This window comes from Nomascus leucogenys, chromosome X (assembly GCF_006542625.1).
Source record: "Nomascus leucogenys isolate Asia chromosome X, Asia_NLE_v1, whole genome shotgun sequence".
In the NCBI taxonomy this organism is placed as follows: Eukaryota; Metazoa; Chordata; class Mammalia; order Primates; family Hylobatidae; genus Nomascus; species Nomascus leucogenys.
The window spans coordinates 23,328,048-23,355,816 of NC_044406.1; the positions used below are offsets into that span (position 1 = coordinate 23,328,048).

Consider the following 27,769-nt stretch of genomic DNA (forward strand, 5'->3'; position numbering starts at 1 on the left):
TCTCTGGACAGTTGAACACATTTACATCTCCCTAAAACTAGACCGTCTTTCTCAGAAGATTTTTTTTAAAGTGGGACCCCTCTGTATTTTAAGCTAGCTCATAGAATCTGTTTGTTGAACTTACAGTAGAATGGAAGTGGGCAAGGGATGCCACTTTGTAAAAAAATAAAGAGTTGTTTTAAGAGGCCGTCTAGAAAGTGTGGTCATGATAGAACATAATTTAGTATTTAGCTCTGGTACTGAGCAAGGGAATTACCCTCTGAGGTGTTGGGCTTAAAACGTTCTCCCTTGTCTCACTTCATTTGAAGAAGAGAGTAATTATGGACACTCCAATGGCTATTTTGTCACACACTGACCCTAAAAAGGAGCTTTCTAGAAATCAGAATGCTTCTGTCAAAATAGTGACAGCACCACCTTGGTCACTGTCCAACTTCAGGTTCTCCAGACTACCAGCTGTGTGCTCTTCCGGGATTGAGCTTCAGACCAGGTGCTTAGTAATGACAAGGGACAACTTGTTAAATCTGCCATTTGTAGGAGCTGGGAGCTCAAAGTTTTCTGGTCAGATTTTCCCATGACCTCAGTTATAAAGAAAATGTTACAGATTCTAGAAAATGCCAATGTCCTTTTTAGCTGTATTACACTGATTGCAGTGCTTCAGAATTGCCCAACTTCATTATCTGAGCATAGCCAGCCTGACGCCTTCTTCTCAAATAGACAATTATGATCAATTAAGCACTTTTAGGCCTTATAGAATACTTAATTTTATTAGTCAATTATTTGTGCTTTGAAAGAGTTAATGGTAGCTACCCAAGCCATTATTAGAAATTAGAATGTCCCAAAATAGAAAGGCTATTTCCTTTGTGTGTGGCACTGCAGTGGAAAATGCCAAGCATAGTTTTTACTGAGTTAAAGGGTGAGGGAAGGCGGGGTGGGGGAGAAAGTTACATGTAAATCATTTAGCCATTAACCTAATGGGTGGGTTTATAAATCCTATTACTATAAGCCCTTTTCATTTCCACTGAGGCCTGGTGCATGCTTGATCCCACTAATGTAAAATTCATTCCGTCTAAGTGATTACTGAAGTAAGACACTTTGAGTCAATTTTAATCAGGTTGTGTGAAACTTGCTTGAGTGCTGATATTCACTAAAGCATGGACATAGTTTGGCCGTGTCTTAATTAGCCCCCCTGGATGAGTTATATGAGGAGTCAGTCAGGAAGCCAAATCTCTGAGCCTTTTCACATGTACATGTTTCTGTGAGCAAAATAAACTGTAGGTAGGGGCTGAAAACACCCACCTCAAAAGCAAGGGGCAAGGACCTTTGGGTGAGAGTGTTTCTAATCTTAATGAAAATTGTGAATGTTAAGAAATCTGAAAGTTCTATTCTTACGGTGAATTGGAGCATCCTCAATGGTACTTCTATTTAAACAAATCAGAATTTCAAGTTTGATTAAATATGTGGATCTTCTTTCTAGAAAAATGCACGTAAGCACACATTCAAATCTTTGCTGACAGTTTCAGGGGATTTTCAGATTTCTTGACCTTAGGTTAATACCTACTGCTCCAGTTTTAATTTTAGTATCTTAGGTTTTTTTTTTTTTTTTTTTTTTAACTGGGGATATAATATTTAAGATTGTATAGGCTCATATTGAGATCTTGTGTCAGTGAGTAGATTTGGTTCAAGTGTGCTTTAAGGCCAGTCGTACAAGCTGTCCGCTGTCCTGTGTCAGATATAACCCCAAGAATGGCAGCAATACTTGTAAATTCAAGTGAAACGTATAGGACATGAGCTTCTAAACTGGAGGTTGGAGTGAAAGAGGAATGGAGAATAAGAATGTTTTGAAAGGAAGGTTTCTTTAAAGGTGAAAACTGAGTTCTTAAAAGTCAGCATGTAAAGTGGGTTTTTAAGAATCCACAGGATGAATAAATAGTCATGCTGGGGACAAGAAATTATAAGACACGTTATAAGACAGGGAAGAAATTAACTTTTCCTTTCGCACATTCAAAGACATAGTTTGTGGTATTTTAAGTTTTGGGATCAAAATAATAGCCCTGTCAAATTGTAGGGCAATAATGGAGAGATACTCATAAATAGTATTAAATTTGTCTTTTTGGGAGGAGAAGCCTTTCAGAAATTGTTGTTTATTCAGTATGTTTTATATTCTTCACACATGAGCTACCAGAAGGTCTAGGTTGTAAATTAAGGATTTAAAACAAAATCAGTTTATCTGGAAACTATAGTTGTATGGGAGAGGTACACTTATAGTCAAGTTTATAATTAATGGGCCTTTGTCATTGGAATAGAAATTCTTTTCTCTTGAGTGAATATTTGTTTATATAACATGCATTGTGTTTGAAGGTGGGATCAAAACTGATTCACTCTTCATTTCTTGCATGGAAAAAGCCAGCATTTAAATGTGTACTGTGTGGGGGCTTAATTGCTGCTTTTTGTAACCAACTTTAGGGTCCTGTTGTTATGGAGATGCACTTACTGATCGATAATGGCTTTGCTCTTCTCAAGCTGGACCACTAGGAGTTTTCCTCCTTTTACTAGAGCCTAAAAAATAAATATTTATTGAATTATTACTTTGTGCCAGGCATTTTGTTAGGTTTAATGCCCATGATATGATCTCTGCCTATAATTTGCTTATGGTCTCTTAATCTTACCTTTCGTAATAGAGTGGTGTGCTGTGGTATGCACAGAGTACTTCGGGGGATACATAGGACTAGGATATTTGTTAATATCATTCGGTTGAGGAGTCTTGAGAAGGCTTTTCTGACAGTATTAAGTTCCTTGTGAAATAAGTAGATTTTAGGTAATAATAACCCTTAACATTTATTGAGCTCTTATGTCCCAGAGACCATACAAAACAAAGTACATACATTGTTACATTTAATGCTCACAGTAGCCCTGTTAGGAAGCTTCAGTTGCTATCTCCATTTTACAGTTGAGGAATTGGAAGGTTAGAGAGGTTATATTGTTTGCCTGAGGTCATCGCACAGCTTATTAGCAGTGCTATTAGGCTTTGAACCCAGGTAGCCTATAATAGGGTTTTCCAGAGAAACAGAGCCACTAGGAGAGATGGTGTGTGTGTGTGTGTGTGTGTGTGTGTGTGTGTGTGTGTGTGTGTGTGTGTGTGTGTGTCTGTGTGTGTGTGTGTGATTTATTGTGGAGGCTGTCAAGTCTGAAATCTGTAGGGCAGGCCGGCAGCCCAGGGAAGAGTTGATGTTTCAGCAACAGTTTGAAAGCAGTCTGCAGTAGAATTCCTTCTCCCTTGAGGGACCTCAATCTTTTTCTTTTAGGGCCGTCAACTGATTGGATGGCGCCCGCTCACACTGTGGTGGATATACTGCTGTACTCAAAGTCAACTGATTTAAGTGTTAATCTCATTTTAAAAAAATACCTTTACAGTGACATCTAGACTGGTGTTTGACCAAATATCTGGGTACTGTGACTTAGCCAAGTTGACACATAAAATTAACCATCACACAGCCTAACTTCTCAACTCAACATTTTTAACCACTTGAGGAAACAGCATGTAAAAACACAGAAGCAAGAAGAAAAGCACAGCCTGTTTAATGAACCTAAAATATTTTGAGAGGGCTGGATTGAAGGTGCGTGTAGGAAGTGTTAGAAGATGAGATAGGCCTCAACTAGATGAGTCTCAAGGACAGGCTCAGGGGTTTGAATTTTATTTCAAGAAGTACATTTTATTATAGAAAGAACACTGGCGAAGTATGAAGATAGGCTTGGGAGGTAGTGATGCTAGAGACAAATAGGCCAAGAGAGTGATGGATGTCTGAAGGAAGGACATGGGAATGCAGAAAAGGTGCCACATTGGAAAGATGCAGTATAGTTAGTGTAGCATATGTGGGCTCATTGGATTAGAAAGGAAACCATTTGGGGCCAGGCGCGGTGGCTCATGCCTGTAATCCCAGCACTTTGGGAGGCTGAGGAAGGTGGCTCACCTGAGGTTGGGAGTTCCAGGCCAACCTGGCCAACATGGTGAAACCCCGTCTCTACTAAAAATACAAAAATTAGCTGGGCGTGGTGGCGCCTGCCTGTAATTCCAGCTACTTGGGAGGCTGAGGCAGGAGAATTGCTTGAACCTGGAAGGTAGAGTTTGCAGTGAGCCGAGATCGTGCCACTGCACTCCCAGCCTGGGCGACAGAGCAAGACTCCATCTCAAAAAAAAAAAAAAGAAAAAGAAAAAGAAAAGATAGGAAACCAGTCCTTTGTTCTGGTTGAAGGTTTCTGGAGGGGCCAATTATCATGTTTGGAGCCGGTTAAGGGTTTGGAGGAGATGGGTGGGATTTAGAATGAATGCTTATGGGACCAACAGTTGAATGTGTGCCTGGAGAGAGAAAATGCTGTCATCAGTGTGTATCACTGATTCTCAACCGGTGCAGTTTTGCTCTTCCTAGGAAGTGCTTGGCAATATCTGGACACAATTTTGGTTGTCACAGCTGGAGAGAAGGAGAGCACACAGGCATATGTGTGCACTCATACTACTGATGAAATCTAGTGGGTAGGGGCTAGGGATGCTGCTAAACATCCCACAATAGACACAGGATAGCTCCTTATAATAAATAATTATTCAGCCTAAAATGTTAATAGTACTGAAGTTGAGAAATCTTGATATATATGTAGATGTGTATATATACCCTCTAAGTGTGGAAAAGAGATCTCAACAGGTGTTGGATGTTATTATGTATTTTAAATGTACCCACTCACATTAAGTGCATAAAGATGTATCCAGACAACTTGTGAGAACTTACATGTTTCTAGTTATTTTACAACCACATAGCCCTCAAAAGCAACCTAGAATATGGAAATATATCCTCACAATGCTAATTATCCTTGTTAGGTACAGTAGTACCTCCTTTTCCTAATATTGAAGAAGTAAATGTGATTGAAATACAAACCAACCAAATATAATGAAGAGACATTTCTACATGTCAAGGTTGGATTCTAGATTTTTAGATCTGTGAGGAATCTCAATCTCTTCATTTTATAAATGAGGATACTGAGACCTAGAAAGGGAAACCAGCTTGGTCCCAAATCACTTAGCTGGTAATTGGCAGTTTAAACAAGTGCTCCGATTTCAGACCCTATACTTAAAAAAAAAAAAAAACAAAAACCACGAATATTTGTATAACATTTTATCTTTGCAAAGCACTTTTTAAGCCTATGGTTCTTTTTATTCTTACCTAGCTCAGGGAACAAGGTGGTAATATCACCCCAATTTTAGAGAAAGTAAAACTGAGGTTTAAAGGCAGTAAGTAGCCCAGTATCACAAAAGTGTTAAGTAGTGAAGACAGAAAGTACCATGCTTATTAAATCCATAGCCCATATTTCTTGAACATTTTTAGAGAAGACAAAATCTAAGAATAACAGAGAATAGGAAAAAGACAATCTAATAGAATAAGGGTGAAATAAATGTTCATCAAGTGGGAGAACTGAGTAGCACTGAGTCCCGCTTGGCTGTTGCTGAAATTTGGAATGTGGAATGCTTAGGTAATGGTTGGATTATCAAATATCATAATATTTATATTAATATTTCACCTGCCTTTCTCTTTCCTAGCCTTCAAAACCATTTATATTTTACTACCCCTGTTATGCTAGTATATTGTTTAATTTCCAGTTTATTTCTAATTTTATATCATCTTTAATGGAAGAATCCTAAAGCAATTGAGATTTCAGTTGTCATTCTGTGCATTATTTGTTTAGAATTTCACCTTACTCAACATTTTCTTAACTTGTAGGATTTTCTTTGTGTTTAATATCTGCATCATACACCAAAGTGGGTTTCTCGTTAATATGTAATACTATAGTAGACATATTTTTGGAATAGGACCTTGAAACTTTTTTTTTTAAGCTGTGGAAAGCTGGTGTTTTCTCTCTGTTGTTTAGTATTAATAAATACTCTTTTAGTCTGTAATAGCATCTAAAAACATTTCATAACCTTTGGATGCATTGTAATACAACAGTATTTTATTTTAACAAAATACAAAGACTCAGGTGTTATCCTGAACTTATTAGGAGAACCTACAAATACACATCTTAGTAGTAGTTGGTCTTAGGTTGTTGCTGTTGTTAACCTTGGCACACAAAAAAAACATCTTTCTGCTTAGTAAACCATATCGTGGGTATATTCATGGACACATTATTTTGTTTAGAAAACAATTTTTGATACACATCTAAATTTCCTTTCTAGTTCCCACTACCCTTTTCCAGCCTTCAGAAGCTCAGACTGGGGTTAAAATTCCTTTTCGTATTATTTTAATTATTGCTCTCCCCACCTCCACCCCTTTCCTGTTTCCCCCTCCTCTTTTCCCCTAACGGCACTGTTCTGCAAAGCTTGCAATGATTGATGTGATGGCAGTGCTGTCATTCTTTTTAACCAAAAAAAAGTCATTTTTGTTCTAGTTATTTTAATAGAGTCCCATTAAAGATGTATTGCTGACTGAAATATCGGCGTGAAGGGCTCTCACTGAGCTGAGCCCAGGAATTAAGAAGTCAGGAAATCGGCTGCTGCATTGCAAGAGAGCCTTGTGTGACACCGAGTCTCCTGATTGGGGAGATCATTACTGCTATTATGACTCGACTTGCGTAGGAATTTTAAATTCCATCTGAATGTCAGTAATAACCCTCTTAGCAAATTATCCTGAATAAAATCACGAAGGCATTTTATATAATAGGTGTTGAATTACTGGATAGATTTGCTAATTAAATACTCTTTGTTCTGCTGCAGTTGACATTACAGGGTAAGATCTTGAACAATTATTCTCAACAGCTGTACTTTGTTAAGGGAAAAATTAACCACAAAGTTTATTTTTTTACACTTGAAGTTGGCAGATTTTTGAAATGTGCTTGAAAAAAATTCCATCATCCAATTGGTAATGAGTAGATAAATATGCAGGTGTTGCTGTGAAATCAGATAACTGCAGACTGCCTTATTAATGAATTTAGCAAGCCTTTATAGCCCTGTTTTCTAGCCGCTAGCACTTACAAAATGATTTTCTGTCAGAATGGGCAGCTTTAATATTACACTTGTCACTTCAAAGTGAACTTATGAATGGTCATCTTGTAATCATTGTACCTTGTGTCTAGTAGACCTTTCTGGGTACTTGTGGCTATTTTTAAAATGTGTTTCTTCAATGGGGAAAATATCTGTAATGTACAAGTTTTTGATTGTTCACTTCTAGAACATTTATGTAGTATGAGTTTGTTTGTTTGTTTGTTTTTTTTTTAAGAAGGTAGCGGGACATAATGAAAGGAAAGTGAAACATAAAGTCCAGCTTCTGGATCAAGCTTTTGGGCAAAATCTCAGAGCCTGATTTTCCTCATCTGTCAGTTGAGATTTATAACACTGTGTACCCCTTAGGATTATTCACTTAGCATTCTATAAATATTTATTAACAGCTCCCATGTACCAGGCCGTCTGGTAGATAGTAAGAATTTGGTAGCTCCCTGGGTAGATAACAGCTGAGCCTTCCCCAGTGAGCAGTTTGAATTGAGGGCTGGACTTGAGGGCAACTTTTGAGTGTTTCTGCTCATTAGCACTTGGATAAGCATTGGACTAGAGAGGTCACTGTGATACCCACCATCTAGAACTGCTTAGTGAAGAAACATGAGAGGTTAGGGGTCAGACTGGTTGTGGCTTGTCTTGTATAGAATGGGCTGAAGAGTTGACAAACTGTGGTGAGGACCTTGAACCTGAGACAGAACATTATCATCAGCTACTGGTGAGGCCCACTGAAAAGATGGTGAGGTCCACAGAAATCGGTACAACCTCTGTAGAGAGCTATTGGGTTATATTTATTTTAAAAATTTGAAACATAACAACATTTGACCCAGCACACCCACTTGTAGTAATTTATCTTGTTACTGGTAGATTTGTAAATTACGCATGTATAGGGATTATTTGTTGAAGTATGGTTGTAATGGTAAAGAGTAGAAACAACCTATATGTTCATTAATAGAACACTAGTTAAATAAATTATGTTCTATTTATACAGTGGGGTACTATGTAGTCATTAAAAAAGAATAAGGCAGCTCTTTATGTGTGAATTTGAAATAACCTCTAGGATAAGTGCTAGGTGAAAAAAGCAGTTGCGGCATAATCTATAGTTTACCATTTCTGCAAAAAAAGACATCCACCAAAAGGTTTCTGCCACCAAAGAGAAAATTGTTTTGGTAGCAGTCCTCAGGTTATGCATGGCAATGGTTGTGAGTTGGTGGCAGGATGGTGTAGGGGTGGATGATGGATCTGAAAGGTGAAGGTTGCCAGTTCACATTGAAGGTACACTCAGGGATGACATAGTAGATTTGGTTCATGTTGTGAAACAAGAGTAGAAGAAATTGGTTATTGAATATGTGGAGTTGTAGTAAAAGGTTGACAAACTGCTCCTCAGGTATTTTATTGAGGTAACGATTACGTTATGGTGTTGTCCATTGTGATGAGGAAAGCTAAGCCTGGCTAACTGTAAGAGGCAGAGGGTAAAGAGGACTCTTGAAAAGTAATTCTGTCCTCACTGTGATTAATTTGCCTTGGGTTGGTCTCATTATTGCCCTTTCCCTAAAGGAATTGTCAAGTATTCTTCCACAATGCATTTCCCTATAATTTAAATGTTAAAAAATGAAGATGAAAAAAATGAAGATGAAGTTGGGGAGAGTGAGTGTTTTTTATGTTAGCTGAATTTTAGTGTCTAGTGGAAAAGTAATTGGGATTACTACAGGACCTATCAGTCACCTGGCAAACAGTGTTTTGAGTTCCTATTACAGTGAAGTCTGCACTTAGGCACAAACATGTGGTCTGACCTCCAGGAGCTTGTAGTCTAGTTTGGGGTGGGTGGGTGGGAGCTAATAACATAAAGCATCATTCAAGTACTAGTAAAATAATTCAAACACAGATGAGAGGAGAGAGACCGGTATGGGCTGGGCCAGTCAGCTCATGCAAGAAGGATTTGAGCCGAGGATTGTAAAATTCAATGATAGGAAAAGGACTGGGGAAGGAATTCTGGGTAGGAGACACGCTGCATGAGTGAAGGCATGAAAAGATGAGTCTGTACACAGTTAACTGTTGGAAGACTGGGAGATTTATTCTGTCCAGCAAGAGGAGCTGTGTAAAAGAATAACAGGCCATACAAGTGGAACAGTGGTTTAGGTGCAGTTGCAGAATTTGGTCTTGACCTTGTAGGCATCGGAGAGACATTGAAAACATTCAGGAGATTGGTAATGATATTCAGGGTGAGTTGATGAGACCTAAAGCCAGTAGAGATGCAAGTTGGTTCATCCTCAGTGACAACTTCATTGCCATGGAGTCAGGCGCTTTCCACCTTGCAGCCGGCCCTGCTTAGCATGTTAGCTTGCACCCTAGGCATGGCCCTTCATGGCCACAGTGATGGTTGCCACTGCTCCAAGCAGCCCTCAGTCTAAAAAGGTAGTCCCCCACCGCCTGCCCCCTCAAATCGGGAAGGAAAACCTTTCAGAGAAGCATCCTACAGGAATTCTCCTTACGTTTAATTGGCCAGGATTCTCTTCACATGTGCATGCCTAAACTGATCATTGTTTCCAGAATGGAATTGCTGTGATTATCTTAGTCCAATGGTCCTTAAGCCAACTTGCAATGTAAGAAAACTGTTGGGGCCAGATATTGTGTGTTTTTTTTTTTTTTTAAGATCCCCAGGTGATTCCACTGTACAGTCATTATTAAAACCACTGGCTTAGCCTAATCAGAATTCACCACCATTCACCACCCCCAGGGCAGGAGAAAGGGCTTCCTTGTCTAAGAACATAATATTAATACAATGAACATCTGAACAAAACTGGGAGATAGTAATAAAGGGAAGAGGGCAATAAAAAATGGAAAGTAATGGATAGATATAAAAGATACTCTAAAGACAGGATTTACAAAGCTCTGTAATAGGGAAGACAAGAAAGAAATGACACCATGAAGCTTGAGCTTAGTTGACAAGGAGGACTATTGAAGTAGGAGAAAGAAATATAAATGAAGTAAATCTTTATTTGGTCTATTGGAAAAGTGACCTCAGCTTTAGATTGATGCTTTGAAAGATGGGTGATAGCAGAGAGGCAATAGCATGGAGTGACTAAGGCACCATACTCGAGTCAGAATGCTTGGGTTCATGTCCTTGTTTTGTCATTCTAGGACACTAATTTCTCTTTGTCTTTTGGCATCTAACAGAAGAGGATATTAATAGTAGCTACCCCTTGGAGATCTAGGGGAATGAGAAAATTCGCAAGGTGTTCCTTGCACAGCATCTAGCACATGTATTTTAAACACACCCCCCCACACACACACACTTTCTCTCTGAGTCCTAATAATGTCATATTACTATTTTTTAAGAGGCTGTTTGTTAAATATGTGTTACTTCTGATCTGGCTCAAAATAATTTATATCAGTTTTTATTTCTATCCACACTGTAACCTAAGTATCTCTGATCTGTAGCTATATGGGCCTGGGGACAGACCCATCAACAGATATCCATGTTCATCTTTATTCACTGAATGTTTCTTGAGCCCCACCTTTTTACTGGGTACTGGGGTAGCTCCAGGCAATATAGTGAAAATCTATCTACTCTCTTTCTTCAATGAATTTAGTCTAGAGAAGAATTTTAAATGTAGTGTGCTTTTTTTTTTAACTTTTTAAGATCCTGAATACCATGAATAAGAATTGCCAGCTTTGAAATGCTTTGTTAAGCTTTTTTTAGGCATGCAGTTCTATTTAAGTATTAGTAATGAGAATAGTTTGCTTTTTTGCCATGTTATAGAGATATTTTATTGTGTGTTTATTAAAGATATATATGTATATATATGCATGCATATCTCTGGCTCAGAATCAGCATAGAGGCAAACTTAGATTACATTGATGTTACTGTTATTTTAAGGGCTGTCATTAGAAAACCTTCAAGAGGTTGCTATTGAGAAAGAGCTTTAGAAATTCATGGAAATGGCAAATCATTGAGAGTTACCTATCTCTGTGTGCTTCTATTTATGTCTTTATAATTGTGTAACATATTAATCTTGACTTTTGTTTCATTTAGATTTTGATGCATACGAAAGAGATGGTACAAAAGGTAATGTTGAGCATTTTCATTGTATAAAACTTAAATATCATAACTGGTAACGTTTTTGTATTCAAGGAAAATTGTAACCCAAACAGACTGGAAATTGCTTCTTAGGTTGCCTAGTTTACATTTCTAATCCCGCCTAATGGGTTACAGCTTTTTTCTTTTACCAGTACTGATATGATCTAGCCCCTGCTTGAAGCCTATATGTGAATGTTTCAAACAAATTAGTAACAGTGCTAATTAGAGTTTATTTCCAGGCCTTTATACTGTATGTGCTCTAGTGTTGTTTGTTATGATTGATTTTTTTTGGCACTCTTCATATTCTACTAAATACTGTTTGCAACTGTATTAAGAATTTAATATGGATTTGTGCCCCTGAATTTATAGAATCCATTATGTTTCCGCTTCTTAAATTGCCATGACCACTAAGCATGTGGTACAGTGGATAAATATAGACCCCATTTCCTAGTCTTTTATTCTCTTTTTTCTCATTATTTAATTTGGTATTTTGTTTCAGTTGAAACTAGACACAATTCCCCTTCCACTCCACTCTCTAAGAAAATTTGAGAGATTTTCTTGATGTCAGGGTGCTTGCCTTTCTGGTTTATAGGGGCTTAATCTTTAATTGTATACCCTGACAATATAAATAATAATTAACATAAACTTCTGAAAAGTCTGTGGAGCCTGTAATTTCTGTAGTATGGAAAATCTTTAGTTTCATTGTGTGTAATGGTCACTGTGTTTTTGTTAATTTTTATAATTTTTGCTTTTCATTAGATGAATCTTGAAGTTATTTATGGAGATACAGATTCAATTATGATAAACACCAATAGCACCAATCTGGAAGAAGTATTTAAGTTGGGAAACAAGGTGAGATAATTTTATGAAATTATCTGCTTTACCTATTTTTGTGAATTCTGTTTCTAACATGGAACACTATAAATTCATGTATATATGAATGTGTGTGCTTCTGAAAATAATAAACTTGGTGTCTCTCAATTCTTCTATTTTTCTGTCTGTCTTTATTATTTTTTTCTGAGACAGGGTCTCACTCTGTCACCCAGGCTTGAGTGCAGTGGTGCGATCAGGGCTCACTGAAGCGTTGACTTCCTGGGCTGAAGTGATCCTCCCGCCTCAGCCTCCCGAGTAGCTGGGACCACAGGCACTCGCCACCATGCCCAGCTAATTAAAAATAATTTTTTCTTGTAGAGATTTTTTTTTTGCCCAGGCTGGTTTTGAACTCCTGGGTTCAAGCGATCCTCCCACCTTAGCCTCCCAAAGTTCTGGGATTACAGGCATGAGCCACCATGCCCAATCCTCTGGTTTTTTTTTTTTTTTTTTGTCTTGTTTTGTTTTGTTTTGTTTGTTTTGAGACATAGTCTCGCTCTGTGGCCAGGCTAGAGTGCAGTGGCATATCTCGGCTCACTGCAACCTCCGACTCCCTGGTTCAAGCAATTCTACTGCCTCATCCTCCTGAGTAGCTAGGGTTACAGGCATGCACCATCACGCCCCCCTAATTTTTGTATTTTTAGTAGAGACGGGGTTTCACCGTGTTGGCCAGGATGGTCTTGATCTCCTGACCTTGTGATCCACCTGCCTTGGACTCTCAAGTGCTGGGATTACAGGCATGAGCCGCCGCTCCTGGCCCCCTCTTGTTTTTAATTTCTATTCTGGCTGTTTGTTTCGAGGGTGAAATTCAAAGGGTTTTTTTTTTTTTCTTTAAATGGTAGATACATTTTTCCTTTGAAAACAGTCTAAGTGTTTAAGATGTGTTCACATTAGTACTTACTCCATTGTGATTCATATGTCTGGTAGGATTCAGGTGCATTTTATACATAAATACATACATACATATACACTCACAACTGTAATTTTTACAGGAGTACTTAAAATATATTTGAAAAGTCAAGGGGACATTGAAAAATAATCATTTGTAGCCTCTTAATAGCAATTTGCAATCACAATTCACAGTGTTTTAGAAACACTTGCTATGTTAAGATATTGTCCCAATGAACTAAAACTAAGATATCATCTTACAAACTAACAACTTCCTATCTTTCCCTCCTGGAATATATGGAATTTGAATGGTAGTCGACTTTCACTTGACAGGAAGCCTGGCACATTGTACTCATACTGGGCCTTGAAAAGTTGAATATTTTACCTGGAGGTGATGTTCTGTGCCTTGACCCTGTCAGAAAGACCAGAGGACTCTTTATTTGTTCAGCATGTAGTTGTTTGCTTATAGTCAAGGTGTTAGGGGAGGTCTTAAACATGATTTTAATAGTTAAAGTTTGACTTCTTTATTTCTGGTCACATATTTACTTGTTGGACTGTCTATTCACTAACTAACTGAATAGTTTGAAGGCAAGTACTGTATGTATGCATTAAGTCTTTACATTCAACAAGGACTGTTTCATAATTTTCATATATTACCTGGGGCTGATCCAGCCAGTCCTGTCCTTTGGTTGCATGGGATGATCTATTATTGTCTCTCTCTCTCTCTCTTTTTTTAAATCTGTTTTTGTCCCTGCAGTTTTCAATGTCTTTGCTTTATACCCAGTGTAATATCATGTTACATACAAGCCAAGTAAAATTCCAATGTTGTATGACTTCAAGTTCTGTTTAGATTAACTCTTGGGAATTTGTAACATGTTTGTCTTCTCCCTATTAGATGTTTGAGAAGCTAATATTAATATTTGAAATTTTCACAGGTAAAAAGTGAAGTGAATAAGTTGTACAAACTGCTTGAAATAGACATTGATGGGGTTTTCAAGTCTCTGCTACTGCTGAAAAAAAAGAAATATGCTGCTCTGGTTGTTGAGCCAACGTCGGATGGGAATTATGTCACCAAACAGGAGCTCAAAGGATTAGATATAGTTAGAAGAGATTGGTGTGATCTTGCTAAAGACACTGGAAAGTGAGTTCAGCTTTCAGTTTTGCTTTTCTTGTTTGTCTTTTAAAAATTCAGGTGTGAATGATGTAGAGAATGCTTATGAATCTGCCAAGCACAAGAATACTTCGTTATTTTTATTATTCTTATTAATAAGAATTATTAATCATTCTTATTAATAAGAATTATTAATCATTCTTATTTGGAATGGAATTTTATAGGTAGATTAAAACTTAGAAAAAGCCAAATTTGCTCACCGAGAAATGCCTGCTGTAAGATACATCTCATGAGTTTTTAACTCATGGTAAGGGTAAACCTTCACACTTCAGATCCTTATAGAGTTGGTTTCGTTGATGTTGGTTTGTTTTGCTCTATTGTTGCTATTAGAAAGTGCCTTGTTTTGTGCTCCTGAATCTTCATAGAGCCTCTTTAGGAACATAATTGTTAAGATTTTCCCATTTTATGGCTTAAAATGTTCTGGGATTCAAAATGGGCCATGGAGTGAGACTTTGTTCCCACCCGTATGGTTTGTATATAAATGATTCTTACTAATACCAAGTTAAGGGCTCCTTCTCAAATCCTATGTGTACCTCAGAATTAGTAAATATCATGATTGACCTCCTAGCTTTGCACCTGAGACTGAAGAATGTGATAATAAGACCTCCTTTTTTAAGGGTCATATTAATGTATAAAGCACCCATTTCAAAATGAATTTTTAGGCCGGGTGCAGTGGCTCACGCCCATAATCCCAGCACTTTGGGAGGCCGAGGCTGGCAGATCACTTGAGGTCAGGAGTTGGAGACCAACCTGGCCAACATGGGGAAACCCCGTCTCTACTAAAAATACAAGTATTAGCCAGGCGTGGTGGCACATGCCTGTAATCCCAGCTACTGTGGAGGCTGAGGCAGGAGAATCGCTTGAACTTTGAAGGTGGAGGTTGCAGTGAGCCGAGATCACGCCATTGCACTCCAGCCTGGGTGAAGAAGCAAGACTCCGTCAAAAAAAAAAAAAAAAAAAAAAAAAGAATTTTTAGGTGCTTCATGTACCATCTTAATTTGTGACCTTGACCAAATCTGAAAGTAGAAGAATTTTTTTCTTTGAAGCTAAATTTCACATCAATTTTAATATTCTGAGTGTTGGCATTTAAAAACTTGTTTTCTAGTCTTCCTCTTGCTGTCAAGTTGGGAGATGGAACAATTATTGCTTCTGCAAAACTACTCTTGATTAGGCGAAGTTGACCATCTGAGTATAGGTCACTGTGAGCCTTTTACCAAATGTAAAAATGTTTGAAATGCTTCATTGCCCCCAAATGTACCCAAAGATGAAAGTACTTTGTATAGACTGTGGATTAGAGTGTTCTCTTCAGCTTTGTGTTTTCTAAGAAAAGACGCATCATAATAGAAGTAAATTTCTCTTGAGTTAGAAATGTATTAGTAATTAAAGCTATACAAATGTTTTTGTCGGGGTTCTTTTTCTGACAAATTATAATGCAGCTGTCAAACTCTCGCTCTGCATTTTCTCAGAAATGGATAAAATATTGGCTTTCTTACTCCTTTCCTTTTTCTTTTTCCTTTGGGTCTGGTTGAATAACATGAAGTTTTTAAGGAATAGCGTAAGGGAGAACACTGAGCAACAAAATGAAGGTGAAGAAAGAAAAGTTTGAAATCTTTGTTTTTTTAAAAAAATTTATGTAAAGGGCTTCATACTTCTACTCATCTAGCGCATGGTTGCTTTCTCAGGTGGAGATGATATCTTGATATCAGAGATAATGTCTTGTTGCTTTGTGAGGAAAGTGAAATATTTGTCTTCTAAAATTTTAACTTACGAGGAGAATATAACTGCTTGTGAATTTTGTAATTGCATAAAAATATAATGGAACACATGCTTTTCTTCACATTTTATATAAAATATTAGCTGCCACATAAAAAATGATCTGTATGTTTAGGGTCAAACCCCACATTAGAAGGCTGGCAAACTTTTGGTAGAGTTGGTGTTAAAAAACAAATAGTAACTGCCTTTTCGACATTAACCCTCATATTAGCTCTTACTGTAGCTCTTGGCCACATGTTAATCTAATGGCATTTCTCTTCCTTTCTTCTCCTTTACTAGTAAAATATATTAAAAAATCAACTGCCGTCTTTGTTTCTTGGTTTTTTTTTTTTTTTTTTTTTTGCAGCTTTGTGATTGGCCAGATTCTTTCTGATCAAAGCCGGGACACTATAGTGGAAAACATTCAGAAGAGGCTGATAGAAATTGGAGAAAATGTGCTAAATGGCAGTGTCCCAGTGAGCCAGTTTGAAATTAACAAGGTAAATGTAGCATTTATTGCTGAGCCCAGCTGCTGTCATGTGTTTTTTGCCTCCTTCAGATAGTTGAAGAACCACCTCATCCTTTCAATTGAAATAAATTCTAGCTGGTGATGAAAGCTGCTTAACAACTATCTCACAGATTGAGTATTAGCATACCTCTTCCAGCCACAGGTACTGCCATGTCTGCCACAGAGACCTTCTCTGTCTAGTCCTTACTTTAATTCTTGGAAGACTTGTTTCCAGAGGTCCTATGGAGTGATACAGTTTACATACTGGAGACTGGAGAACACTACTTTCTTCATAGTTCCCCTAAGTGATTGTTGATTGGGGTGTAGGCCTGTAAGCTTATTGTGTGCATGTGTGCATTCATGTGTGTGTTTAACTTCACAGATGGTGATCCTTTTGGGGACAAAAGTTATTTAGGAACAGTCTTAGTTGTTGAAAATAGGGAATATTTTTTCTTACCTAATTTGAAAAACAGAATCTTGGTTTCCAAAGTACTGTGTAATAAACAAAATGTTAGGTTACAAATTTATTCCCATTTTAGTACCCTTATATATTCAGAAGCTAATTTTGCAAATACCATGCTACCCATTTTGTGGTAGATTTCATTGTCAAAGTGCATACAAAAAAAATAAAAGAATCTAATGCTGACAGTAAATGGAAGTTTTAGAATGAAGACTCATTCGTAATACTCTGTGCTAATGTAATGCTTGTCATTTTTGCACATTTCTGTACTGTTGAAAACATTTTTATATTGCAGCAATTACAATATGTTATTTAGAAATATATTTTCATTTAACATAAACATTTTCCCACATTTTTATATTACCTTAAAAATCAAATTAATCAGTATATTAAAAAGATGTATCTGTTTCACTGATACATCTTTATTTAAATTTGTTGATTATTAAATGTTTTGTATTAGAAATAACTCTATTGAACATCTTTGTTTATTTATCTTTTTGCATTTGGATGAATTACTTTCTTATTTTAGGTTCCTTGAAGGAAAATATTTGAGTCAAAAGATGTGAATATCTGTATGGCTTTTGCCAAATTGCTTTGTAAAAGGATGATACCAATTGATAATAGCAAAATATGCCGGTTTCACCACAGTTTTGCATGTAGTGGTGATGATATTTAAATAAAACTTTGCTACCATAATGAATATGAAACTGTATTTCACAGTTGCATTGAATTTGCATTTCTTTGATTCCTAGAAGGGATGAATATTTTCTTACAGTTTATGTTTATTCTTAGGTCAGTTGTTTCCTGTACCTTGACTATGGCATCCTTAATGTCATGAAAGAAGACATTTGTTTATACATTAGAAGGGGACAATGTTTCTTGGCCCTGGCTGTCCACTTTAAGTGATGAAGTGTACACATATTGGCATGGAATCACTGTGTCATCTAGAAAGTAGTTTCCTTTTAGATTTTGTTTTCTTTCTCAAAAATTTATATGAGTAAGAGTTACGACTTAAGACTTCTTTTGGTCAGTTTTTGCATCAATTCTGCATATCGTATCCCTGATCCTGTCTACCTTCCTAGAAACTTGGGTTTCTATCACAAAGGCTTCCAGGGATGAGTTTGGGAGTGTCAGTCCTAGCATGACTACATAATTGGCAAAATAACACTGAGCACATCTCCTTTAGGGTAGTGGGCCCACACTGTAATCCCCTCATATGAATGATGACACAGTATTACTAGTGTGCAAAAAGAAACTTAGAGTCATAGGTATACTAACAGTGTCTGCATTCTTTTAAGCTTTTATTATTGAAATTTCTAGACTTATGTAAAAGTAGAGAGCATGGTATCATGGATCCTCATGTATTCATTACTCAGCTTCAATAATTATCAACTTATAGTGACATTCTGTTATTACCAATAACAATAATAGTTAATACTTAGTGTCTAGTATGATAGGGGCTGTGAATAGATTTTTCTGTGGCAGAACTGAAACTGTGACTTACTGTCTTTATATTCTCCATATCACTTAGCATAGCTGTTGGCAAATAGTAGTTGTTCAGTAAGCATTGAAAGAATTGATTTGCTTGTTTAATCATCCATTCAGCAAACATGGAGTACCTCTTACGTACACAATGCTGATTCTGGGATATAAAGTTGAATAAGGAATGCATGGTCCATATTTTCAAGATGCTGGTGGTCTATTAAAAGTATTTACTGTCAGCCGGGCGCGGTGGCTTGTGCCTGTAATCCCAGCACTTTGGGAGGCCGAGGCGGGTGGATCACGAGGTCAGGAGTTCAAGACCAGCCTGACCAACATGATGAAACCTTGTCTCTACTAAAAAATACAAAAATTAGCTGGGCGAGGTGGTAGGCGCCTGTAATCCCAGCTACTCAAGAGGCCGAGGCAGGAGAATCACTTGAACCCAGGAAACGGAGACTGCAGTGAGCTGAGATGGCGCCACCGCACTCCAGCATGGGCGACAGAGCGAGATTCCATCTCAAAAAAAAAAAAAAAAAAAAGTATTTACTGTCCCATTTTTCTTAACTTTTATTTAATAGAGAAGAATTTCTGCAGTGTTGATTCAAGTACAGTAAATTCTGATGAAAGGGCTATCTTTATTGTAGTTCTGTATCTATTTACAGTAAGCTATTTGTTAAAGGTGATATATCCTGATAATCTTTAACATTTGTCTAAATACTTGCACTATTTAAAACTTGTGAGCTATTCAGTTTCTACATTTTACTGCTTCCAAAGGAGAGTGGAATGGAAGAGTCTATGTATGTGACTGGTTGTAGATGGTGTCATGACAATATATATATATATATTTTTTTAGGTGATGCCGGTAGGGCTTGAAAATGACAGGTTAAATTAGGGTGGAGACATGCATGAAGTGATGGGATTTACCTTTAGAGATTTTAGCCCTTGTTGCCAAAAGCAACTGAAAAACAGCATGTGTGATTTTGCTGAACTACTGCAATCTTAGCTTAAATATATTTCACAAAGTAACACAAAATACTTCACAGCTGATTTTTATAGCTCTGGCTAACTTGAGCCTAAACCACCAGGAAGCATTTTTTTTTTTTTAAATGAAGCCTTCTAAAACTAGCTTGTAAAGTCCCCAAATAGCCTACATCTAATAATTGGAAAGTATGTCAGCTGAAATTTAGAATTTCTTAACATTGCACTGAAGAATAATCCATTGAAGAAGATAATGGATTTCTTAAGTACTGTTATATCAGTTAAGATTTTTATATTGTATTACATGTCCAAGACAATCAAAACTTCACGTATTCCAAGTTTGAGGAGATTCAAATACTTGGGAGAGTTTCCTAGGCACTCTGCTACACTGAGTATGGAATTTAGTAAGTTTACATAACTTGGGCATGTGCAGCCATGTTTGAGGACCTGCTTTAGTCTTCTACATCAGCTCTCAGATTTCTTGGTGTTAGGACACCTTTATACTCTTTTTTTTTTTTTGAGACGGAGTCTCGCTCTGTCGCCCAGGCTGGAGTGCAGTGGCGCAATCTCGGCTCACTGCGAGCTCCGCCTCCCAGGTTCACGCCATTCTCCTGCCTCAGCCTCTCCGAGTAGCTGGGACTACAGGCGCCCGCCACCACGCCCGGCTAATTTTTTTTGTATTTTTAGTAGAGATATACTCTTAAAATAATTGAAGACCCTAAGAGCTCGTGTTGATGTGGTTTATCTCGATATTTAGTGTGTTAGAAATGTAAAAACATTTGTTAATTTATTTAAAAATAGCAACAAACTGATTATATAATTACAAAAAATAGCATTTCTTTCTATGAAAAATAACGATGTATTTCAAAACAAAGAAAAATTTAGCCTGAGGAGTGATATCATTTTACAATTTTGCACATCTCTTTAATGTCTAGCTCAGTAGACAACATCTGGGTTTTCATTTCTGCTTCTGCGTATAATCTGTTGTGATATGTAGTTTGGGATGAAGTATAGGAAGAAATCCAGCTTAACCCAAATACGTAGTTAGAAAAAGGAGAAGTATTTTAGTATTTTTTTCTGATAGTTGAATGTATTCTTCTTTGATCCTGCACCAGAAGTCTACAGATGGTATTTTCTTTGTAATGTGGAATCTGAAGCCATACCAATGAACTTTTCATGCTCTCTTATATTAAAATCTATTGGTCTCTGTTGTACTTTGAAAGAATATTTTACCCATGTGTGGCATGTTAGTTCCTTGAATTATACAGATCCTCCAAAATAGACACATTCATTGTACAACATCAAAAATTATGTTTTAAAATATTCCTACTTGTATCAGAAAAGTTTTTAAGCATTGGGAAGCTTTCAGGCTCACGGAAGTAGAAAAGTTTTCTAAAATTCTAATTTGCACTTGAAAGCTTGAATTTTATCATTGACAATATATACTGTCAGTTTTTTTTTTTTTTTTTTTTTTTTGCCTTGAAGTGGCAGGCTCACTTCGTTTTTGAGAAATTGTCTGCCAGATACCCAAGTCAGAATAACGGTAGTTTGCCCATTATTCTTTCAAGTAAAAATTATATTCTATGAAAAAGGCAGCTAGTTTAGCTTGCAACTCAAACAGTTGCACAAATGCTTTCCCTTGAACAATCTTTGTTTTTCAGATGTGCCTTGTGTGTACTTTCTGTTTTATCTCCCAAAATAGTAGACTTGTACTCAAGGGTTGAGAGCTGTTTTTTTTTTCTTTTTTCATTTACTTTAAATCCTGGGATACATGTGCTGAACGTGCAGGTTTGTTACATAGGTACACATGTGCCGTGGTGGTTTGCTGCACGTGTCAACCCATCATCTAGGTTTTAAGCCCTGCATGGGTTAGGTATTTGTCCTAATGCTCTCCCTCCCCTTCCTCCCCACCCCACCGGCAGGCCCCAGTGTGTGATGTTCCCCTCCCTGTGTCCATGTGTTCTCTTTGTTCAGCTCCCACTTATAAGTGAGAGAACATGCGGTGTTTGGTTTTCTGTTCCTGTGTTAGTTTGCTGAGGATGATGGTTTCCAGCTTCATCCATGTCCCTACAAAGGACATGAACTCCCTCTTTTTTATGGCTGCATAGTATTTCATGATGTATATGTGCCACATTTTCTTTATCCAGTCGATCATTGATGGGCATTTGGGTTGGTTCCAAGTCTTTGCTATTGAGAGCTTTAAAAATAATTCTTACTGCTTCGTCAAGGACATTCTTAAGTGAAAGTGTTTTTTTAACTATGCATGGTGGTGAAGAATACAGTGACTCTTAGTACAGTTTGATAGTACCGTCCTGATTCATATTTATAAGGCACCAGCAGTTTTGCCCACTATTGCTTCTGTATCATCAGTACAGGTAGTATCATTATGAAAATAGTTTTGGTCTCTGGACCCCCTGAAAGGATATCAGGAACTCCCAGGGCTCTACAGTCCACACTTTGAGAACTGGTGAGCTCATCCAGCAGTACCCTGGTCCCCATCCTTTCTCTTGTCTTTTGAAACCTACCCCTTCCAGGGCTAGGTATCCCCCTCCTTTTCTTTATGCATATTGAGTTCCAGTCTAATAGAATGCGTTTTTTTCTCACCCTTTGCCTTTTTGTTTGTTTCTCTGCCTGGAATATTTTTGCCCCCATTACCTTTTCTTAAAATCTTGCTTTTCCTTCTAGTGCCAGCTTAATTTTTTCTTCCATGATTTCTGCTCTCAGGTGGAAATCATTCTTACCTTTCTAAGTTCTCTCCATAACACTTTGTTCACATCTCCTTTATGGCACATATAGCTTATTTTAAAGGTTTTTTTTTTTTTTTTGGAGGGGAGGTGGAGGGTAGAGAGTCTTCCACTAATAGCAGATGACTGTGTCTTATTCATCCTGTGGTATTTTATAATACTTGAACAAATTATTCTGATAATTATTACAGATGGAGTGAAATAATTTATTCAGCAAATATTTGGCTGCTACTATATATCAAGCATCGTTAGGAACACTGTGCACGCAGTTGTGAGCAAGGCTGACATTGTTCCTGTTCTCGTAGTACTTACTTTCTGTTACAAATTCATTCTACCTCTGTAGAGGTTGATTGACAGCATGAGTAAATCCAGTGATTTCTAGTGCCTTTGGGATTTATTAAGGCCAGAGGAGCCTTTGAGAAACAATCATTAAGTCAGAGTAGCCATTATTCATCAGTCCCAACTGATCAGTTAACTCAGTGAAATAATTGCACACATTAAGACTGCATATAACACTGAATTTGTAGTCTTAACTTTTTATGTCTAAGTATCATGTGATATGGCCCATTAACTTATATTTCTTTATTGTTGGGGTTGCATCTAGTTATGTTAGTTATTGAACAAAGGAGAGAGGAGTCTTGAAGATGGGACGTTTAAAGATTCTGTAGCAATATTTTCTACACACAGCTTCTGTCATTTTGTATGTTTATGTGGCTAGTATGATTCTAGCAAAGATGTTTTTAGTGTGTATCTGTGCAAGAAGGGTTTTATTTTAAGGCTTAGAACTTTTTTGTTCCCTCTTTTAGGCATTGACAAAGGATCCCCAGGATTACCCTGATAAAAAAAGCCTACCTCATGTACACGTTGCCCTCTGGATAAATTCTCAAGGAGGCAGAAAGGTGAAAGCTGGAGATACTGTGTCATATGTCATCTGTCAGGTAAGCTATTGACATTCATAAGATTCTGATACCTCTTAAGAACTCGAAGTAAAATGCAGATTGCCACAGTGTCCCCAGTAATTGATGTTGTAAAGTCTGGTTAGTTTCATAGCATTTAAAAAACATTAGAGGTGTGGCATATGTCATTAGGATTTTCATAAAACATTTATGACAGATTTATAACAGTAGCTACTCTTTTAACCCTAAATTAACTTTAATGCAAATGTAAGTTTCACCATATGTTCAGCAGTAGTCCTCATTTATCTCATTCCTTTTGCAGCAGTTCCCATTATAAATATCAGTGGAATAATGAAAGAATAAATGACGTTTTTCCTAGCAAATGTCCAAATAATTATGTGAAAAAATATGTACTACATGATTATACAGAGAAGTTGAGAGAGCCTATGAACATACCATATGAGGAAACCACACAATTCCACCAGTTTTTTTTTTCTTCCTTCAAGTGGAGAGGGCCCACCTCCTTACCCTTCCTTCTCTGTTTCGCAAGGCACCTCTAGGCCTTCTGGAACACAGTTTTAAACCACTACCAGTTCTTTTGATAATAGCATGCCTATAATGGGTGAGGAGAGAGAGTAAGAGAGAAGAGCAGTTTTTTGACTTTCGAAGCCCTTAACTACAATTTTGACAAAGAGGTCTCATCCCTTCTATCTGTAAAGAAAAGTCAGGGTCATAGCATTTACCCAAATTCTTTCAAATTACAATGGTATAGACTACTTACCATAAGGTATAATTTATCTGAATAAAACTGTTTTTTTAAAGAAATTAAGAGTTTTATCCTAATGGTTATCGCATTGTGTTGTTACAGTAAAAAAATTTTTTACATAAACCTAAAAATTAATTGCAATATGATTGATATTTGTCAAACCACAATCAATGTGTTTTTAAATCAGAGTCTTTTGAAAATTTAAAAGTAGTCTGCTGATACCTGCTATATGCTGTGGATGTACATAACAAATGATTTAAGTACATGGACAGGAATCAGCACTTGACTCTGTCTCCCCCCTAGGGTTACCCTTGATTAAGAACTGTTACAGAAAGCCAGTTCCTGCAGGAAAATATTTCCATAAATGTCTGACTCGCTCAAGCCCTTAATGTGCTTTGCATATTGCCTCTGACAAGTCTCATCTCAAAAAAACAATTTTCATATTATGCAAATAAAGATTTTGGTAAATAGGCTAGGTTTTTTTTTTTTTCACTTATGTCTTCGCATACATGGAAAAGCTCTTAGACTGGTAATGACAAGAACAGATGGCAGCATACAACTTTGAAAAATTATATAGGTTCAGTGAAATAGCATTAATAATGAAATCAAGCCACGATTGTGTTTTGGCTAAACCTGCAATGAAGATGTATGGTAACTTATAAAATAGGATGATCATTGTATTTAAAAGTCAATTTTGTGTTCCTTGATGTCTGAATGTTAGGTGTTAAGGTTCCTTTTTCTCAGGTCTTATTGATATGCATAGGCTCAAAATGCTGTTGCTAATGTAGTACAGTACATCCAATTTTATGTATTTTTAGCGATTTCCATCCACTGGTATGTGCCTTATTTGCTTTTTAAAAGTATGATTCATATTTCTTTTTATTAACTTATTCTCCTTAACATATTCCAAGAATACCTGTAGAACTTTAATTTGCCTTTGTACCCTACCCATGGGACATGCGCCCTTTCAACATGTTTGCAAGCCAAATCTGCCTAATTTTTTTGCTTTTAAGCACTCAAATTATTCTGTTTCATAATGCAGCCATATTTTTAGAATATGCTTTTGAAAATGTATCATAACACTTTTTTTTTTTTTTTGAGATGGAGTCTTGCTGTGTTGCCCAGGCTGGAGTGCAGTGGTGCCATCTCAGCTCACTGCAACCTCCACCTCCTGGGTTCAAGCGATTCTCCTGCCTCAGCCTTCTGAGTAGCTAGATTACAGACACGCGCCACCATGCCCGGCTAATTTTTTTGTATTTTTAGTAGAAATGGGATTTCACCATGTTGACCAGTCTGGTCTCAAACTCCTGACCTCACGTGATTCTCCTGCCTCAGTCTCCCAAAGTGCTGGGATTACAGGCGTGAGCCACTGCGCCTGGCCCATCATGACACATTTTTAAGAGGACTGTTTGCTGCCTTAAGTAAGGGTGTCCTCCAAGAATAGCCTATATCCTAAACAGGTTTTGTTTTGTTTTGTTTAAAATTTACGTTTAGGAAATAGTACCCTACTGATAACTTATTCAGATGAGTTCAGAGAGTAATGTTTTTGGTATGTAATTTATATTGTAGGTTGTTAACGCATTAAACCTATGTGAATTATTTGCTCAGATCTTAAATCAACTTCCATTTGTTGGCTAGGTTTTAAATCCATAACTATTTAACTTTCATTAGACATAATTTCCATAAGGCATGCCTTTAACATAATTATTTTAAGGGGCCCACTTGTCTCCAGTTTAAAATATTTTCCCATTAGTTTCCTACTAACGATGACTACCTAGTTTTGTATGAATCGACTGCACCTGGTTGTCTCTCTGAAGTATGTACTTTGTGAAGTTCACAAATTACTACATGGGCACTTGAAGAAGACCAGCGTTGCTTCTTAATCTGTTCTTAAAGATGTATGCCACATATTCTTGCACATACCATGAGGCCCTGCTCAGGTTTGAGAATGAAATCTTTGAAGGTTATTATTATTATTATTATTTTTTAAATTTTGAGACAGGGTCTAGCTCTGTCACTCAGGCAGGAGTGCAGTGGCATGACCACAGCTCACTGCAGCCTTTATCTCCTAGGCTCAAGTGATGCTCCCACTTTAGCCTCCTGAGTAGCTGGGACCACAGATGCATGCCTCCATGCCTGGCTAACCTTTTTTTTTTTTTTTTGGTCAAGATGGGGGTCTGACTATGTCACCCAAGCTCCTGTTGAACTCCTGGGCTCAAGTGATCCTTCTGGCTCAGCCTCTCCAAGTACTGGGATTACAGGCATGAGCCACTGTGTCCAGCCGAAGGATGTATCTTAGGTCATAACCTAAATGTTTTTCCAATACAACATAGCAAAACCTGTCATCTAACCAAGTCTTTTGAATTTAGCCATGTTCGAGCTTAGATTTTTAAAATACCCAATGAAATATGTTTGTGTCACTTTTTGTTAAAACTAGTCTTGGCCGGGCGCGGTGGCTCACGCTTGTAATCCCAGCACTTTGGGAGGCCGAGGCGGGCAGATCACGAGGTCAGGAGATTGAGACCACGGTGAAACCCCGTCTCTACTAAAAAAAAATACAAAAAAAATTAGCCGGGCATGGTGGCGGGCGCCTGTAGTCCCAGCTACTCGGAGAGGCTGAGGCAGGAGAATGGCGTGAACCCGGGAGGCGGAGCTTGCAGTGAGCCGAGATTGCGCCACTGCACTCCAGCCTGGGCGACAGAGGGAGACTCCGTCTCAAAAAAAAAAAAAAAAAAACTAGTCTTTTGTGTGAATATTTAGAATAAAAACGTTTTAAACTGAAAGCATGCTCAGAAGTTTTCAACTGCTTTTTTGAAAACCATGTTTTACTATGAGAACTTCTACTGAAATATTAGAAAGTAACTAATATTTTTAAAGGCAGATGCCTTTAAAAAATATTTTACATGTATAAATTCTATTTTAATTCACCATTAAAAATTATTAAACTCAACATTGCCGTAATCTTAAGGATAGACTAATTTTTCATAATTCTGTAAATTGTTCAGATTTTATGTGTTTGGTAAAAGGCAGTCTAAATACAATTGAGTTGTGTGAAAAGACACTGCCCGAGGATTTTTTCACGTGGTTTTTATCATCGGTTGTCACCTTATTATCATCTTAACAATTCAAGCTTCTGAAAGAGCAAGAATTAAACTTGATTAATTATGCCTAATTCCTTTTACTATGTTGTAAACTCCTGACAAATAATAATAAGTCTTTTAATCTGAGTTTGCTTCCTTTTTAGGTATTTCATTTTGTCTTAGAACAGGTAGAACCTAGGCCAGGCGCGGTGGCTCACGCTTGTAATCCCAGCACTTTGGGAGGCCGAGGCGGGCAGATCACGAGGTCAGGAGATTGAGACCACGGTGAAACCCCGTCTCTACTAAAAAAAAATACAAAAAAAATTAGCCGGGCATGGTGGCGGGCGCCTGTAGTCCCAGCTACTCGGAGAGGCTGAGGCAGGAGAATGGCGTGAACCCAGGAGGCGGAGCTTGCAGTGAGCCGAGATCGCACCACTGCACTCCAGCCTGGGCGACAGAGCGAGACTCCGTCCCCAAAAAACAAACAAACAAAAAAAAGAACAGGTAGAACCTAGTCAATAAACGGGCCCAGGTTGTTTTCGTCAGGAGCCTAGCCAGAAAAAGAGGCCCCTGCTGCTGGTCTCTGGTAAAGACAGTGGTGTGTGGAAGGTTGCCTCTGCTTTGGGCTGGGTGCTGAGCTGGAAAGGGACTGATTGTAGCAGGAATGAAAGAATAGGATTCACATTATAATCAGTTCTGCTGAGCAGCTGAGCACTGTGAATAGTTATAATTTACTAGTTTGAATATTAAATTCTGTTTCAGATGAGAGGAAGAGTGAGTGAGTTGTTGGACGTTGATCCAGTAGAGATAACTTTTTGGTTCAGAGATGATGGTGACATCATTCACAAGGCTGGATATGGGCCAATTATATAGAATTTCACAGCTTTTATTTTTATAGAGTAAAAGAGAAAACCCTTGAAAAGAGTTTTTCTGACCCATCTTCCTTTTCTTGAGGAGGAACCAGGTAAATGGTACAAAATGACATGCCCTTCATTCCAATGGCCAGATATTTGGCTTTTAGAGCCCTGCCACTCTACTAGGACACTACATCATTTTTACTTCT

At 37.5% G+C, this 27,769-nt stretch overlaps 1 protein-coding gene across 2 annotated transcripts in view; it reads left to right on the forward strand.

The window, feature by feature from the left end:
- POLA1 (DNA polymerase alpha 1, catalytic subunit) overlaps positions 1-27,769 on the forward strand; it is a 302,637-nt gene that overhangs the window by 104,313 nt on the left and 170,555 nt on the right. For both annotated transcript variants that reach the window (XM_030807188.1, XM_030807187.1), the window contains 5 exons: positions 11,067-11,099; positions 11,871-11,963; positions 13,805-14,010; positions 16,160-16,292; positions 22,771-22,902. In XM_030807188.1, coding sequence (XP_030663048.1) covers positions 11,067-11,099; positions 11,871-11,963; positions 13,805-14,010; positions 16,160-16,292; positions 22,771-22,902 — 597 coding nt within the window. The remainder of the gene's footprint in view (positions 1-11,066; positions 11,100-11,870; positions 11,964-13,804; positions 14,011-16,159; positions 16,293-22,770; positions 22,903-27,769) is intronic.